At 45.4% G+C, this 18,167-nt stretch overlaps 2 protein-coding genes across 20 annotated transcripts in view; both read left to right on the top strand.

Moving 5' to 3' along the window:
* The window catches only part of TOP6BL (TOP6B like initiator of meiotic double strand breaks), a 74,990-nt gene extending 61,795 nt beyond the window's left edge, over nt 1-13,195 (top strand). For 11 of the 14 annotated variants that reach the window (XM_072970381.1, XM_072970384.1, XM_072970385.1 and 8 more), the window contains 5 exons: nt 922-1,032; nt 2,656-2,754; nt 9,209-9,287; nt 12,757-12,944; nt 13,043-13,195. In XM_072970381.1, coding sequence (XP_072826482.1) covers nt 922-1,032; nt 2,656-2,754; nt 9,209-9,287; nt 12,757-12,944; nt 13,043-13,108 — 543 coding nt within the window. In that variant the 3' untranslated portion in view covers nt 13,109-13,195. Of the gene's footprint in view, nt 1-921; nt 1,033-2,655; nt 2,755-7,636; nt 7,761-9,208; nt 9,288-12,756; nt 12,945-13,042 lie in introns of those variants that run through there. The other 3 variants (XM_072970388.1, XM_072970376.1, XM_072970383.1) reach the window with 2 other exon arrangements.
* A 73-nt stretch (nt 13,196-13,268) lies between these two features.
* Nucleotides 13,269-16,488, top strand: RCE1 (Ras converting CAAX endopeptidase 1). Of its 6 annotated transcripts, none has more exons than XM_031690943.2 (8): nt 13,269-13,523; nt 13,661-13,763; nt 13,858-13,941; nt 14,213-14,291; nt 14,825-14,992; nt 15,147-15,192; nt 15,459-15,521; nt 15,822-16,488. In XM_031690943.2, exons 1-8 carry the CDS (start codon nt 13,339-13,341, stop codon nt 15,982-15,984), a joined length of 891 nt encoding a protein of 296 aa, XP_031546803.1. In that variant the 5' UTR covers nt 13,269-13,338; the 3' UTR covers nt 15,985-16,488. The 6 variants fall into 6 exon arrangements, with proteins under 6 accessions (XP_031546803.1, XP_031546804.1, XP_031546802.1 ...); XM_006210684.4 differs by having other exon boundaries at nt 13,276-13,523; nt 15,121-15,192; XM_072970390.1 differs by having other exon boundaries at nt 13,325-13,523; nt 13,862-13,941; nt 15,121-15,192.
* The last annotated feature ends 1,679 nt before the right edge of the window (nt 16,489-18,167 follow it).

Raw genomic sequence — 18,167 nt, forward strand, 5'->3', positions numbered from 1 at the left:
CACAACTCCCTTTCTCCTCTCTCTCTCAGGAAAAGATACAGTATGTGGCAGACAGAGTCTTTCTTCCCTGAATGCTCTTCCTCTCCTCTTTAGTCTCCTGGCTGATCTTATAAACTATATCTAGCCTAAGAACTCAAGCTTTAACTTAGATGGGTCACTGTAACCAGCTTGCTTAGTCATACCTCCCAGTAGGTGAGTTTGCATAAATAGGGACAAATAATAGGCAGGAAAAAATAACTGATAATATGCCTCCTTCTTATCTATACGTCTCCCCTTCCCACACATGCTTCTGGAACTACTGTTTCACTACATCTTACATTCTTCCCCCATTTCCTAATCCTTTATATCATTTTGTCTCCTTACCTGACTTTCTGAATTCCTCCATCCTGTGTACTTTAAAAATTTTTAATTTATTATTTATTTATTATTATTTTATTTATTACTTAACAGAGATACTGGGGATCAAACCCAGGACCTCGAGCATGCTAAGCATGTGCTCTACCACTGAGCTATACCCACCCCCCACTCCTGTGTACTTTTGGTAACACACTTCTTACTGCATATGGCCCCCTTTTGAGGGAAAAAAAAAGCCATAATAAAAGAGTAAAGCTTAAAGCTTTTTGTTCTTTAATAGTAAGTGTATCTGTTTTATTGCCCAGTGTCTTAACTGCTTGTCTTTTCTGAATGTGTCTGTGTCAGTAAGTCACCTCTATGAAAGGAGAGAAATTTTTTTGTTTATTTCAATTTCTTAGTGTCCTTTATTTGTCATGTCCTTTATACGTCATGAGCTCAGTAAGTATCATTGATGGCAGGGGAAGAATTGTTGAAATCCTGCTCTGACTAAAATCTTTGGTTCCTTTGGGATTTTCTGATTGGGATTATTATAAACTACAGTCTCCCTCTTACTTGTTTTGTCCCTAGGCTCATCAGAAACTACAGGCCTCACTCTCAGTGGCTGTGAATTCCATCATGAGTATTATGACTGGAAGCACCAGCAGCAGCTTCCGAAAGATCTGCCTCCAGACCCTTCAGGTTCGTAGGAGATTGGGGATGCTTAAAAGTGCCAGGGTTTTAGAGACATTTCACTACCTATCTTAGTATATGTGCAGTGCTCTTAGAAACATTATTTAATTTGATCCTATTGTGATCCTACATAAGTACTAGGTCTGGGTGAGTGTTTTAAGAAATGTTTGTTGACTAGATAGTGATGCATATACTATTTTATAAATGAGAAAACAAGTTATTTAAAATTTCTACTTCCTTTAGGCCACACAGGTAGTTACAAGCAGAACTAAGATTAGATCAGTGGTTCCCAATTTCTCATTGAAGAATGTTCCATTACTTCATGGTGACAGAATATACTGTAAATAACTGAACAACTATAAATATTACATGTGTTTGGCGGTATGGAATAGTGAAACAAATTTTAGAATCAGAGGCTGGAGTTAACATCTTGGCTCATTTACTTCTAGCTATGTGAACTTAAGCCTGTACTGAACTTCTCTGAGTTTCATCTACAAATTGGAAAAAGTAATAGTACCTCACAGGGTTATCATGAAGTTGAGGGCTAAATGTGAACTTGCATAGCACATGGTAGGTTCTTAATAATTGTTGGATTCTTTCCTTCCTTCCTTCCTTCTAGTGTGTGCTGATCAATTGGTATTATCAGTGGGGTAACACATTCATTCCATGTCTGTTGCTTCATTTGCTTGTACTTTTTTTCCTTGAAAAGATAGTATAATATACACAAAACTTTAAATAATAACTAGTAAATTTTATCACTTAATTTTTAATTTTTGCATATTATCTCGTGTACTTTATATTTTATAGTTGGAACCAAAGTATTCTATGTTCACATATAATTTGACATTTCCCCCTGCGTCAGCAGTCTTAAAATTTGTAGTGGTTAACCAATATTCTACTGTGTTGGTTTAATCTAATTTAAACCATTCCCCTAATGATAGACATTTAAGTTGTTTACATTATAGAGAAAATACTATCTTGGCAATCCTGAAGTCAGCCCTAACTTTTGTACTAACTAGTTGTTAGATTTTGAGTGGGTCACTTCTCCTTTTTGAATTTCAGTTTTCTCATCTATAAAATTAGTGTGTTGCACTAGGTGATTTCTCTGGTCCCCTTCAACTCTAATATCTTATAATTCTATACTTTTTAATGGAATGGCTGTTACCCATTCCTTATGGATGCAAACTATATTATTTTTGTTCCTTTCCTCCCTAAAAGATTTATCTGGGGAAAAGTTCCTATATCAGCCTTAGTTGTTTAGTGGAACCTCTGTTCTCTTGGAACTTCTTTTTTAAAGGAGAGCAGTTTATATAACCTCTTCACAAGCAGATGGATCTCTGGGATATTTAGCTCCTATAGAGGTAGGAGAACAAAGATCTCGTTTGAAAGATCTTGCTTGGTAACTGAAATTGGGAGATATACAGGAGCCACGACTACCTATTTCATGTCAGCTACTCCGACGTTCTTTCTGCTTCTCCTGTGTCCAGAGGAACTAAGGAAACTTGTAACACATATAGGATGTCAGTGGTTTACCTTCCTAGTTGTCCTGTCCCCATATAAACTTCCTGTGGGTACTTATCCTTTGGTTGTCTGTACTGGAACTCAGCATTTTCTATCTCTGGCCCATTTTAGGCAACTGACACACAGGAGTTTAGGACCAAACTTCATAAATCATTTCATGAGACGACCCAACACCGCTTTCTTCACCACTGCTCATGTGAGGTTAAGCAGGTAAATGTAAAGTAATAATCAATACTTAGATGGAAATTTGCCCAGTGTCTTAACTGCTTGTCTTTTCTGAATGTGTCTGTGTCAGTAAGTCACCTCTATGAAAGGAGAGAAATTTTTTTGTTTATTTCAATTTCTTAGTGTCCTTTATTTGTCATGTCCTTTATACGTCATGAGCTCAGTAAGTATCATTGATGGCAGGGGAAGAATTGTTGAAATTTTCCATCTAAGTATTTGGGAACCCTGAATACAGGATGGGTAGTACCCATGCTTTAGACTGTACTTTCTGAGGTGAGCCTTTCAGCAAGGAAGCCTGTGGTTAAGAAAAACTTTACAGAATGTAGTATTACACAGAAGTTAAGAGCATGCTTAGAGACGTCACTTGAGTTCCACTTCTGCCACAAACTAGCTGGATGGTATTATTATGTAAGCTACTTAACCTTTCCAAGCCTCAGTTTCTTCATCAGTAAAATAGGAATGGTGCATACCTAAAGCGATCATTGTGAGGTTTGAATAAGATGATGTACGTGCAGTGCTAAGCACATAGCTACTCTGATGATGATGGTGAAGTGATGAAGTTCTTACGTTTGGTTTTGCCTAATGAAAAACATACTTTTATCTATTCACCTTTTTGGATGCTGGAGATACAGAGTTGCATTAGTTGGGCTCTCTGACCTCATGTAGGTCAGTTTCATCTGGTTTTGAGATCGGCTTCTCTAATGAGTGAAGAGAAATCACAGCTGGCAAATTTTATATATTGCCTGATTCTAGGTATAGGTAGTGGTAGTGTTCCAACTGAAGCCCACTTTTCTGACTCTCTTGGCTCCAATCAGCAGGACTGACTTTTCTGGAATTAAAGTATAAGATGAGTAAATAAAAGAGATTTAAGGCTGAAATTATACAGTGGCTCTGGCCAAGATAGAGTAACAGGGATCAGATTTACCTTCTGCCTGAAATAACAAAAAATCTGGACAATAACAAAAAATACAACATATGAAACAGTGGTTCTCAAGACATTGGGCCTCAGACAATGAATGGGATAGTCATTCCTGAGAGATAAAAAACAAACGAAGTGAGCCCTACGATTACCCTAGCACGCTGCCTAGAGAAAGTATGGAGGCTATGAAACAGGGAGAGGGAATCCAGGCAAAGCCTAGTGATCTCCCTGAGTTGAACAGAGAAGCTGAGAACTTAGGGATGCCAAGGCAGTACGTTTCCAGGGCAGAGTACCAGAGAGGAGAGAGCTACACAAAGAGCGTTCTGGGGCTCTGCAGAGGCTCCTCTCCCTAGTATTCAACTGAGCACTGATCCGCTCATTCATGTGAAGACACTATCCAGGTAAAGGATGAGCCACCCAGAAGGATTAGAGGGAACAATATGCAGAGCTTACACAGGGCTGACACAAACTGCCACTATCAGAAATTAGAGAGGTGGCACCAGATATTAAAAGGATTATCAGGGAATATTATGGATACTGCACTCAATTTGACAACTTAGATTAAATGGAAAATTTCTTGAAAGACATAAATGACCAAAGTTCATTCAAGAAGAAATAACTCCATATACCTGGTAGCTCTGCGACTATTAAAGAAGTTCAATTTTTAGTTAAAACCCTTACAGTGATATTCAGAATATTTAAATACTCTTAAAACTCAATAATAAGAAAACAAACAACCCAATTTTTTTAATGGGCAAAAGATCTGAACACACATTTCACAAAAGATGATACACAAACAGCAAATAAACATAGTTTCTCAACGTTACTGGTCATTAGGGAAGTACAAATCAAAACCACAATGAAATAACATACTTAGAATAAAAAGACTGACCATACCAGGTGTTGGCAAGGATGTGGCGGAACTGGAACTTTTAGACCCTATTTGTAGGAATGAAAAATGGCACAACCACTTTGGAGAACAGTTGGGCAGTTTTTTAAAAAGTATACGCTTAACACACAACCTAGCCATTCTACTTCTAGTTATTTACCCAAGAGAAATGAAAGCATACGTCCACACAAAAACGTGTATGCTAATGTTTGTGTAAACTTCTGCCGTATTTGTAATAGCCAAAAACTGGAAACAACCCAGTGTCAACAGGTAAATGAATAAACAAACTGTGGCATATCCGTTTAATGGAATACTACTCAACAATAAAAGGAATGAACTATTGATACAATAGCATGGATGAATCTCTAAATAGCCATGCTGAATGAAAAAACCTGGAAATACATGAGTACATACTGTTTGACTGCATTCATATACATGTCTATAAAATGCCAACTCATCTCTAGTTACAGATCAGTTGTTGCTGGAAGATGGGAGGTGTAGGCATTGGAGGGAATGGAGGAGTTGTGAAGGGCAAAGGAATCTTTTGAGGGTGATGGATATGTCCATTATCTTGATGTGGTGATAGTTTCACAAATATGTACATATGGCAAAATTTATCAAATTGTGCATTTTATAAATATGCAATTTATTATGTATATGCAAGTTATATCTCAATAAAGTTGTTACAGAAAATTACAGACACTGTTTCTGAGAGAATTACATCTCTTCTGCTTCTCTCCCTCTCCTACTTCTGTTTGCCTGATTGGATGGGGAGATTTAGGTACCTAGGCACCCGAGGATCACAGCATCTCATGGATTTGCCCACCCTCCTCTGCTTTGTAGTAGTGAAGGCCCTGTAAATTCTTCCTTCACCACACTGTTTTTTCATGGTTCTGTGTACCTTCTAGGAAGCACCTTCCTAGGAATGCATCTGTCCTTCCTTTCAGCTGGTTCACTGCAAATACTCTTGCTGTTTCCCTTCAACTTGGAAAGCTGTTGCCGACAACTTGAGCAAATAAAAGCCAATACCCATTGTATCAGTTTCCTATGGATGCTATAACAAATTATCACAAATTTGGTAGCTAAAAAACAAAAGAAATTAATTATCTCATAGTTTTGGAGTCCCAAAGTCTGAAATCAAGGTGTGGGCAGGGCCACACTCCATCTAAAGGCTCTGCGAGAGAATCCTTCCTTATCCCTTCCAGCTCTGGTGGCTCCAGATCTTCCTTGACACCTGGCCACACAACTCCAATCTCTGCCTCCATCTTCATATGGCCTTTCCCCTTTGTCTCTCAAATCTCCCTCTACCTTTCTCTTATAAGGACACTTGTCATTGGATTTAGGGCCCTCTCGAAATACTCAGTGATCTTATCTTGAGATCTTTAATTATCTACAAAGACCCTTTTTCCAAATAAGGTCACGTTCACTAAGGTCTAGTGGTTAAGACTTGGACGTATCTTTTTGGGGACTACTATTCAATTCACTACAGCCATCCATATATTCAAATTTCTAGGGATAGATTCAGGGTCAGGCATGTGGCATTATCATAGAACCCGGGACATAAGGGCAGGATCTAGAAGTGTTTTCAGCCTGTGAAGTCCTTTCGTTTGGGCTTCTCTGACATGCCAGTGAGATCTGAAAAGGATATGATCTGACCTCCTTTGCCTTATTGTGTTGCTATAGTGATGGCTTATAGCCTTGGGGCCATTCATAGCCCAGTTAACTCGGCAGATGGGTAGTGAACCCAACGTCTTACCCCAGTATAAGTTATAAGTCTTGGAAGGAAGGAACATTTATTGAATCCCTAATCTGGGCCAAGATTTCCACTTTAATAACCACAAAAATCCTACGAGGTAAGTTGTAGTTTTCCCATTATATAGATGAGGAAACTGGTTAGAGAACTTTCCTAATTTGCCCAGAATCAGAGTCAGTAAATGACAAGGTTCGGATTTATAGTTAGGTCTCCAGGGTCCGAAGCCTAGTAACATTTTTATCATAAAGGACTGGATCTCAAGCCCAGGGAAGTTGAGTGACCACAGGCATTGAGTAGAACCGATACTTGTCTACTCAAGATCATTACTGTTTCCCTCTGATAATGGCCATTTAGTGATAACTTGTTAGTGGCAGAAGAGTGGCACCTAGTGGCTCCAGCTACAAACTACAAGACCAAAAACAAAAACAAAAAACCCCCAACTATAGGACCAATGATGATAGATCCAATTCTTTTACCTTGGACCAGTCCCCTAGTTTCCATTTCTAAACAGGTAAAGTCGAATAGCTGATCTCTTGCATAGTATAAAATAAAGCGAACTATGGCTGTATTATAGTTTATGGAGAAATGGAAGAAATGAGAGAAAATGTGTATTTAGAGTTTGATAGAACATATTCATGGAAAGGTTGTGCCAGGAGTGGAGGTTTTAAACCTGTGTGTTGGAACAGAGGACAGTAGGCCATGAAGGAGTAGACAAGACAGTAATCCTGGGCTTACTGTCACAGATGAGTATAGGACTAAAAACTTAAACCCAGAACAAGCAGGAGCAGTAGCAAGGAAGCAGCTTTTTAAGGAAAGGTTTTGTTTCCCGGGTGGTCGACCAGAATTAAACATCTCCTTGGTGTTAAATCCAAGGGGGTCTATCCTGAGGATAGGGCTGTCCCATCTGGGGGGCCTGATGATGAATGGAGGGTGTGCAAGGCTCCCCTAGGGCTCAAAGATTTATATCTGAATGTAGGTATTTCCTTGGTAAGACCAATTTCAAGATAGGATAAAGGTTTGTCTATTATATGAGATTTTCTAGGCTAGAATGAAGTAAAGGAATAAGCTTTCTCTCAAAGAAGTAAAAAATTTTTGGAAATTTTCCTAATACCTTCTTTCAGCCCTTTAGGGCCATCTTTACCTTTTCTGTGTTCCTTGCAGTGTAATTACTTAGAAATTGAAACGTGCTTTAGTAAACAACATACGATAGAGTATATTTTTTATTGAGTTATAATTCACATACCATAAAATTTACTACTTTAAATTATACAATTCAGTGGTTTTAAGTATATTCACTGGTTTGCAGCCATCACCACTAAATTCCGGAACATCCTCATCACCCCAAAAGGAAACCTTTTACCTAATCTGCAGTCATCTCCTGCCCTCTGGAAACCACTAATCTACTTTCTGTCTCAATGGATTTGCCTATAGTGAGTATTTAATATAAATGGACTTAAACAACTACAAGTGGATTTTTGTGTCTGACTTCTTTCACTTAGCATAACGTTTTCAAGGTTCATCCGTGTTGTAACATGTAACAGTACTTCATTCCTTTTTATGGTTGAATAATAAAATATTCTGTTGTATAGCTATCCACATTTTTTAATCTATTCATCAGTTGATGAACATGTTATTCCCTTTTTTGGCTGTTAGGAATGCTGCTGCTATGAACATTTTGTGTGGAGGTTTGCAGTTCTCTCTGGTGCGTATCTAGGAGTAGAACTGCTGGGTCTTGTGATAACTCAAACTGTTTTCTAGATTGGCTGCATCATTTTACTTTCCCACCAGCACTGTATAACGGTTCCAGTTTTCCCCCATCCTCGCCAGCAGTTGTTAATTATTAGTATTATTATTACCATCCCAGTGGGTGTAAAATGATATTTCACAGTGGCTTTGACTTGCATCTCCCTAATGAATAATGATGTTGAGCATCTTTTCACGTGGTTGCTGGCCATTTATATCTCTTCTTTGGAGAAATGTCTATTCAAGTCCTTTGTCAAACCCATTTTTAATTGGGTTGTTATTTTATTGTTGAATTATGAATTCTTTATTCTGGATATAAGTCCCTTATCAGATATGATTTGCAAATATTTTCTCCAATTCTTTAAAAAAATTTTTTTAATTGAAGTGTAGATCTGCAATGTTAGTTTCACGTGTATAGCAGTGATTCAATTATATATATACATATATATATATATTTTTTTCAGATTCTTTTCCCATTCTGTGGGTTGACTTTTCACTTTCATTGTAAGTGTCCTTTGAAGCACAGAAGTTTTTAGTTTTGATGAAGAGGATATCTATTTTTATATACCTATATTGAAAAACGGGGCTCAGAGGACTGGGTTCTGACCTTCATTTCTCTGTCCAAATTGAACCAAATAGCAGAACCCTGAAAGGCTACAAAGGACTACAAAATGTGCCCTGTGGATTCCCATGTTTGTCCTCAGTCATTTTTTAAGCACTTACCCTGTGCAAGGCACTATGCTAGCTGTAAAGAGATACAGACATAGTAAACCTTACCTTTCAAGGAATTTAAGGTGTAGAAAACGGACATGAACACATAAAATGATGAACAGGAGCATGCAGTGCATACTTCAGAGCCCAAGGAATGCAGCAGACAGATGAGGAACTGGCATTCAAAAGAGGAAGGAAATGCTGGGAGTGGCCTGAGTGAGCTGCAAAGGCTCCAACAGAGGGAAGCCTTGAAAGTTGGGGGCTGTGCAGGGGGGTTCACATGAGCCAGGAGGAAGTAAGAGGGAGTTCCAGGTAAGGGAAGACAGCCCTGTGAGGTCAACAAAGCCAGATCACCAGGCACATGATCTCACTGGGGCTTGTTCGTGCTTCTGCACAACTCACTTAGGGCTTCTGATTTTTTAAGCAGCTGCTCCCAGAGAGAGATGATGCAGAGCAGAGCACAGAGGATGCACATGAGAACAGCAGCCTGGAGCTCCTTGCAGGTAAGGTTTCAGCTTTTCAGGTGAGTCCTGGATCAAAGCTGGGAGATAAAAAACATGACTTCAAGCTTTCAAACTGCACCTTATACCACAGCAATGTCCTTCTGGGATTTGGTTGGCTCCTACCACCATGGGTATTCTGGGGCAGCAGGAGGCATTCCCTCCCAAAAGCTGATATGACTGGACTAGAAATTCTAGTAGTTTGTGGTTACGGATAGCTGCACGTGATGGGCCAGGGCCCTGAATCCAGTTGGTTCCTTCATGTCTTCTCTCGATTTGTGGTTCTCCCTAGTTTTGGTTATTACTCTGGGGCTCTGGAGGCTGCTCCTGGGTGCAGCAGATACTCCAACCTTGCTGTGTCAAGGTTATGATGTATCAAGGTTATGGGGAGGTGTCAGTGTGTGTGATGTGATGGTGATTATACTGAAGTCCTTTCCCCCTCCCTCCAACTCTTAAATAACCTTCAGGGCTTGCAACAGCAGGGGTATGTGTGTGTGTGTGTGAGAAAATAATCATAGCCACTGGTGCCTGAACCTGTACGGTGCACGTGCCAGGCACTAGTCTGGATTTTGAAAGTGTGCTAACACTCTTAATCCTCGAAACAATACTGTGGTACTATTATATCCTCATTTTACAGGTGAGGAAACTGAAACTCAGGGATGTCAATAAACTTATCTGAGGTCATACAGCTAGTAAATGGCAGAGCCAGAATTCAAACCCAGGCAGCCTGGCTGTGGTCTGTCTCTAAAAAAGCCATACTAGTGGGAGTGAACTGTCAGACAAACAGTGACTGGGCTTGAAGGAATATGGGGACTGACTTCAGCGCCTGTGTTTGTTGGTAAAACTCCTCTTCCCAGGGTAACAACTACAACACACTATGTGTTGTCTGTGCTTAGTTCTAAGACATGTTTCGGAATCATTCTGTCAATTGAACCATAGTTTAAATGTTGTGGGCTCTGTTCCTACTGAAAAGAACCCTGCAGTGAATGCTTGTATAAAGCAAAGATTTTTTTAAATCTATTTTTATAAATTTAGATTTGGTGATCTAAAAGAATGGAAATATATCACATTCTACAGTTCAGTATTCAGCACATACAAATCAGTATTTATGCAGTGAAGAGACAAAAGAATAAGTACTTTCCTTAGAAGGAAGAAATTAACATTTAATCAGCACCTTCTATAGACCCAGGGAGATGCTAGGATCTCCCGGTGACCACTCTTTCACAGTGACCCTTGGGAGTAAGCAGCATCGGTCCCCTCTCACAAAAGACAACCTAGGTTTAGAGGTAGAGCACTTAGCAGGTGGGAGGATCTGAATCTCAGCCTGCTGCCTCTAAAGCCCACGCTTTCTCCACCTGCAACATATGCCTTAAAATCTACGTGTTATGACCTGGTGGGCCCCCGGAAGATTGAGCTGCTCTGCCTTACATAGCTGCACTTCTAGTTGCCATCAGTCCTATGTCCTACGTGGGCAGCTCTGCTGAAGAAAAACACCACCGTGTGATGCCACTGTAAACCTGTGGTCCATTCACCGAGGGGCCTTCAGTTTGTCAATTCTTTCCATTGTCTTCCTGGTCTTCTCAGTGGCTACTCCATTCTTTTAAAAATCTATCCAGCTTCTGCCTCCTGATTTAGCCTCCTACTTCACTTACTAATCACTTTTTTCAGTAAACTCACCCAACTTGTACTCCCCTTCACTGCCAGGACCTTACCAGCATGGGGACCCACCCCCTCCAGGCTCATGGGTGGCATTATCCCTACTGTTTTCTCCATAGCATCAGTTATTACTTCTGCCCTTCAACTTCTTTTCTGAGTTCTTTTTCCTCAGCGGATCAGTCTCTCATTTCTCAAAAGGTTATCTCTCTTGATCTTGAACTTCCACTTCTCTCTCTCCATTACATCTCACTCAAGGTTCTCAAAAAACAAACAAACAAACAAACGAAAAAACAAGCTGCATCGTTTCCTTTTCTCTTAGTCTCTTCCTAACCCAGGGCACGTGCTCTCTCTGTGGCCTGTGAACTGCAAGGTCTCTTGTTTGGAAAGGCCTCCTAATTACCAAATTGTGCATTTATCTTTACCATACCTGAACTATTTGCAGAACTTGGACTCACCCGGTCCTCCTCTCTCTGATCTTCTCTCTTCAACTAGCTTCCTCTGGCCACCTCCAAATGTGCTCATACTGCACTCCCTTCGTAGCTGCTCTCTTCATCCCAAGCACTGACCTCTGCCTCTGGGCACAAGACTCCTCAGTTGGTATGACCAGCCCAGGTCTCTCTTGAGCATTAGATGGGAGATCTATCTGCTCACTAGGTTGCTCCATGTGTAGGTCCCATTGGTACCTCAGTTTCCTCTCCTGATATCTTGCCCTCTGCATACACACCTCTAGATCAGTTCTTTTGTCTCTGTCATGATTAATAACACCACAACCTATCCAGTTTTTCATCTGAAACCTGAGGTTCGTTTTGAGATGCCCCTCATTCTCATGTTCCACATCCAGTCTTCAACCAAAGCCTGTTGATTTGGCCTCATGAATACTTCTGACTCTTCCATACCCACTGCCTTCACTTCCCCTGGGCTCTTGAGGTCTTCCCTCCTCTAACTTGACTCTTAAGCCACACCTCTGACAAATGATCTTTCTGAAATACATAATTAACAATGTATCTCTAGTGCTTAAAACTCTTCACAGCCTTCCTATTTCCTACAGATCAAAATCCATTTCTTAGCCTTCTCTGATTCCCACTAACCCCTTCAGATTCATCTCCTTGGGCCGTCACTTTGCAGTAGGAAACTGTTTCATGCCTTTAGGGTGTAATTCCTAACTCTTTCAGCCTGGAATTCCTTTCCTCTACCTTGTCAGCGGACATATTTCTCTTCATCCTTCAAAACCCAGCTCAGACATCTCAAGGAAACCTTTCTTCATCTACAGAAATGTTTAACAGCTTCTTTCTGTTCTACCTTTGGACTTTGTACACACTTCTGCATCAATCCGAGCATGTGTGAGCTTCACCCAGGGAACAGCTCGCTGATCTACATTCTCAGCACCTGCTCAGGAAGAATCTATAGATCCAGACTCGCTTTAAATTTGCACTGCCTAATGCAGCGTGAGCAACAAAGGGAGAGAGAGGTGAGGCAAGCTTTCTGGCAAGAAGGGAGAAGCTGGATAGTGCAGACTACGGAGAATCTGTGTGTAGTGACTGAGTGGCGCGAGCCCCAAGTGAGAGCCTGTTACAATCCCAGATGACTTTCCCAGAGTCCAGCTCAGTGGGGATAGGGAGACGCTGAAGCCACCGTGCAGCCTCAGCCTGACCCTGAAGACCCGGGGCTGCAGGGTTTTGATCCAGCAGATGAAAGGGTTCTGAGGTGGGAGGGCTAAGAGAGCCAGACCCCAGCTGCTCCCTTTCTCCCAGGTCTCCCCCAAGAGTCTAGCACATGACGTGGGAGTAAAATGAGCGGGCATCTTGTTTTCTCCTAGGGACCAGCGGACAAGTAGGAAACAAGAGGCTCAAGGGGAGCAGCCTCCACCAAGGCGTGGAGGAGACTCGGGCTTTCCGCTCTGCCGGGGCCCTGAGCCCGTCAGAGGCCGCCCGGCGCCGCGCAGAGGCTACCGTGTCCCCTCTGACCCCTAGCAGAAGCAGGACGGGCCCCGGGAGCGGCCTGGAGGTAACCGGGCTAAGGCCGCGCAAGGGAGGGCGCGGCGGGAGGGCGGGGACCCTTCTGCAGCCGAGGGGTCCTCACCCGGGCCCCCTTTCCTCCCACAGGATGCGTTGTGGCTGCAGGAAGTCTCCAATCTGTCCGAGTGGCTGAGTCCCGGCCCTAGGCCCTGAACCCGGCACCCACCCCGCGCCTCCACACCTGACGGGGAGATGCCGGAGCCGCGCGCTGTCTGTTGTTCAATAAACCTGCTTAGCGAACGCCGCGTCTGCTTCAGTGTCGGGGCGGAGTCGGGGGCGGGGCCGGAGCCCGCGCTGCCTAATGACGTCACTGCGCTTCCGGCAGGCGCGGGCCGAGTAGTGGCAGGGTCACGTCACTCGTGTGCGCCTCGGGTCCGGGCGCGATGGCGGCGCTGGGCGGGGACGGGCTTCGCCTGCTGTCGGTGTCACGGCCGGAGCGGCAGCCCGAGTCTGCGGCTCTGGGCGGTCCAGGCCCCGGGCTGTGCTGCTGGGTGTCCGTGTTCTCTTGTCTCAGCCTCGCCTGCTCCTACGTGGGCAGCCTCTACGTCTGGAAGAGCGAGCTGCCAAGGTGCGGGGGCTGCGCGCGCGGCCGGAACCCGCGCTTCTGCGAGGCGGGGCTGCGGGCGGAGCTTGGGCGAACAGGGGGCGGGGCCGCGCTGTCGGGAGGCGGCTATGGGCCCCCTGAACTTACTGACCGCTTCGTAGGGACCACCCTGCCGTCATCAAGCGGCGCTTCACCAGTGTCCTGGTAGTGTCAAGTCTCTCGCCTCTCTGCGTGCTACTCTGGAGGGAACTTACAGGCATCCAGGTGCGAAGGAGGCGGGGCAGAGGGCAGCTGGGGAGAGATCTCAGGGCTCTTTCGGGGAGGGAGCAAAACTGATGCCCCTTTTCCTGTGGCTCAGCCAGGCACATCCCTGCTCACCCTGATGGGATTCAGGCTGGAGGGCATTTTTCCAGCAGCGCTGCTGCCCCTGCTGCTGACCATGGTGAGTGCTCCTGCTTGAGCTTTCCTCCTCTGCTCTTTGTTATTGGCGTGAGGCTCCTTTTCACGGTCTTTTTTCCTTATCCTGATTGTGTCCAGCCTTTGACTGATGGAAGACAGGAATTGTGAGATGGCCCAGGGCCCTCGAGTACGCATCGTCGGGAGATCCTGGCAGAGAACAGGAAGCCTGAAGTCTCATGAGGCCTTGCCTGGGCAAGGGCAGTGGATTATGGTTTGACCCTTTCCTTTGATCGCTCCTGTTTTTCTGTCCCCAGATCCTTTTCCTGGGTCCATTGATGCAGCTCTCAATGGATTGCCCCTGTGACCTGGCAGATGGGTTGAAGGTTGTCTTAGGTGAGTCCTCAGGGCTGAGGGAAAAAGTAGGCACAGACATTCCAAGACAATGAGGAAAGGGGATCAGTAGTCTTATGGTGGGACCTGGACAAGAGACATGAGATGTTCTGTTTCCTTATCAGTAAAATGGGTACACATATCAGGTAGGCTCTCAGATTTAGTTCCTGATGTCCAAGCCCATAGGGACAGGGACCCCCAGCATTACTTGGTGTGGATGAGAAAGTATTGTCCCTTGCTTCCTTTAACCTTTAGTTTCCCAAACTAGAAGTGGTCTTAGGCAAATTCTGGTATTTCCAGAGTTTACTATCAGGATACCCTGCCTCAGCTACTAATGCCTTCCCTTTCAGTCCCCTTGAGACATTGTTTTATACTGGATCTGATAAAGAAAACTCAACCCTTACCTGTTCTCACAAGTGTTTATGCCTAACCTGAGTTTGGCCAGGGGGAGGTTGTGAGAGAGGGCCCTTGGGGCCTCTAGAGTCACTTGGTTCAATAGCTAGTCGTTCATTGCTTGTCCTGAATCCCCTCCCTAGCCCCTCGCTCCTGGGCCCGCTGCCTCACAGACATGCGTTGGCTTCGGAACCAAGTGATTGCACCCCTAACAGAGGAGCTGGTGTTCCGGGCCTGCATGCTGCCCATGTTAGCACCGTGCACAGGCCTGGGCCCTGCTGTGTTCACCTGCCCACTCTTCTTTGGAGTTGGTGAGTTTCTGTAACCTGGTTCTGCTAAGGTGTTCTCTAGCATGGAACTGGGAATGGGGTTTGAGGCAAGGGTAGGGCCTATTGGGCAGGCCGGGAGGAATGTAATGTGATTTTCCTCTTCCATTCAGCCCATTTTCACCACATTTTTGAACAGCTTCGTTTCCGCCAGAGCAGTGTGGGGAGCATCTTCTTGTCTGCAGGTGAGTCCTAGAGAGCTTGTCTGGGGCAGTCCTGGGCTGGGTGTGTGAGGGTATCCCTGATAGTCAGTGTGGAGAAAGAATTGGGAACAGAAGGCTATAGTATTGGAGGGGCCGCTGACCATGGGAGTTGGGGTGTAGAGGACAGCAGGTGCTGGGGCAGGCAGCCACTGCCCCCAGGGGAAGGGGATGTCTCTGGCTGATGGGTGTGCAGTGCTGGGGCAGGAAGGGCACGCAGGTGTGGTCACTCGCGGCCTCCCCGTCTCCAGCGTTCCAGTTCTCCTACACAGCTGTCTTCGGTGCCTACACTGCTTTCCTCTTCATCCGTACAGGTTGGTCCTCAGTCTCTCACGGGTCCCCGGGGGCTCAAGAGCCCACAGGAGTGGGTGGGAGAATGGGAATCTGTGTTTTTCTAGGAGCAACAAGTTTCTTCTACTGCAGCCGTTGAGACAGGCTTAGCCAGGGCCCTCAGCCTGGTCCGGCCTGAGAGGTAGAAGGAAGCAGAGGCCATGGTGTGTGGGTGGATGGGTGGGGCACTGATCTCCTGTTTCAGGGGATAAGGGTCTTAGCCCTGGAAGGGCCCGGGGAGGTGGTAGGACTGCTTCATGAGCTACTCTGTCTCCCCTTCCCAGGACACCTGATTGGGCCGGTTCTCTGCCACTCCTTCTGCAATTACATGGGCTTTCCTGCCGTATGTGCAGCCCTGGAGCATCCGCAGAGGCGGCCCCTGCTGGCAGGCTATGCCCTGGGTGTGGGACTCTTCCTGCTTCTGCTCCAGCCCCTCACGGACCCTAAGCTCTACGGCAGCCTTCCCCTTTGTGTGCTTTTGGAGCGGGCAGGGGACTCAGAGGCTCCCCTGTGTCCCTGACGCACGCTCCTGTACACACTCCTATGAACTCTCATGGGCTTCCCAGCCCCTCCCCATCAAGGGGTACTGCAGGGGAGGAGCTGGCTGAGGTCCCCGAGAACTCAGGAATTTTTGTAGGGGATTGAAGCCAGAGCTAGTTGAATCCCAGGGACCAAGAGAAAGGAGCAGATATCCAAAGGGTGCGGCCCCTCTTGAAAGGGGATTGAGGAGCAGCTGGGAGTGAGGGGACAAGGGGCAGGTCCCAGGAGCCACGCACTCCCTTCTTCACTTTGGACTGCTGCTTCTCTGAGCTTCTCTGCCCCCCCTGCCACTGAAAAGCTGCTCGGGGGTGGAATTTATAAAAACCCTCCCCCCAACTTCCCAGGGTTTTCTCATTGTCTTTTTGCATTGGGACTTTGTATTGGGATATTAAAGAGATTTAACTTGGGTAACATGGCCTTGGACCTTTGGGAATCAATCTGTTTGGTGTCTTGGGAGTACGCCCACCACCTGTCCTGGCTACCTTGAACACTAACCTCTAGGCAGGTCAGCCCAGTAGGTACAGTTCCCTGGAGTACTGGACAGAATGGGGGCCTGAGGCTGCCCTGGGTCTATAGCTTCCTCCTTCCTGAGTCAGGGGCCAAGTCCTAATATATGTGGACCTGGGACTGTAGGTACCAGGTGTGGGTCCAGCTCATCCTGGGACCTGTGCCTTTCTTTACCAGGGTCAGGGAGTAGGACCCAGGGCCCTGACCCCAGTGATGGAGCCTCCAGCCTCTGTCCTCTGAAAGGGTGGCAAGTCCACTGAAAGCTTTTCCATCAGGACCTCCTGAGTCTACCAGCCTCACATTACAAAAGAGGAAATAAGTCTAAAACGGAAGAGGAGCCAGCTCAGTCACCTGGGAGTAGAGACCTTTCTGGCTGTCTCCACCTCAGACCTCTGCCACTGTGCCACTTGTTTGGTCCTTGGAGGAACCCAGAACAAAGGCTCAGAGAGCATGAGCAACCCTGCCAAGCAACAGTGTAACTCACATTTCTTTCTAGAACCTGGTAGTGTTTCACCTGCTTTTCCCCTTGTTTTTAGAATGATTCTTATGTTCTCATTCCTCTGCCCCTAGGACAGCCCCCCTTTTGAAAGAAATTCTTAGAAGAGTATTAATTATCCCTTCAGGTCCCATTCCAGACTCAAGGACATTGTCCTGAGTCCCCTTCTCTGAGGCTGGTGGTTGAAGGAAAGGAAACGGGTGTGCAGTCACTCCTGTGGCTGTAACTAAACTATACCTGGCTCTAAAAGGGCATCGTGACAGTCACGTACCTACTTTGCTGGAGAGCTTTCCTCTCCCCAACCCTGTGTGGCAGCTGCCAGGGAAGCCGAGGGAGTCAGCACAGACTGGTTTTAGAGGGTACATTTGGGATCTGAGAGTCCAAAGGGAAGGCAGCCTAGTCCCACCCCAAAGACTAGATGTGGTAGCCAAGTGCTAGGCTGGCAGGTGCACGGGGTGTGCCTCCAGCCTGGTTCCCTGAGGGTCCGGGGATCTGGGCTCCATCCCTCTCCTTCCTTACACTTTCGCTCGGGAATAGACCAGTGCCCCACCCAACCTTTCTCTTCACTCTCCATCCTTACCTCCCCAGTGTGGTGGTGCATTGATACAGGCAGGTTTGCTGTCCCACCTCGCAGGTGAGGGAACTGCGGGGCAGGATTAGGATTGTCCCAAGGGCTGGTTGTAGGGTGTGGGCACGATTAGATCCTGACCCTCAGTCCAGTGCTAACCTTCCACCAAAATCCTCACACTCACACCCAAGGGTCTCACCTGCCCCCTAGAAAATGGCGTCTGTCGGCATCTAGTTCTGAATTAGTAGGGGTGGGAAGTTGGTTTAGAAAATAAATCAGTGTATTTGAGAAGCAGGTCCACCAACAGCCTGGGTTTGAGCCCTCTCTGCCTCTTACTAGCTGTGGGGTCCTGGACAAGTTATTTAACCTGCCTGTGACTCCACTGTGTCTATAAAATGGTGGAGATTGACTCCTTAAGTTAATAGGTGTTAAGTGCTTAGAATAACCCATTCCCCAGTCCAAGCTCTCAGTAACAATTAGCTAGTCTTGTTTGGAGTGTGTATATACTAGGCACTCAGT

Source organism: Vicugna pacos, chromosome 10, assembly GCF_048564905.1.
Source record: "Vicugna pacos chromosome 10, VicPac4, whole genome shotgun sequence".
In the NCBI taxonomy this organism is placed as follows: domain Eukaryota; kingdom Metazoa; phylum Chordata; class Mammalia; order Artiodactyla; family Camelidae; genus Vicugna; species Vicugna pacos.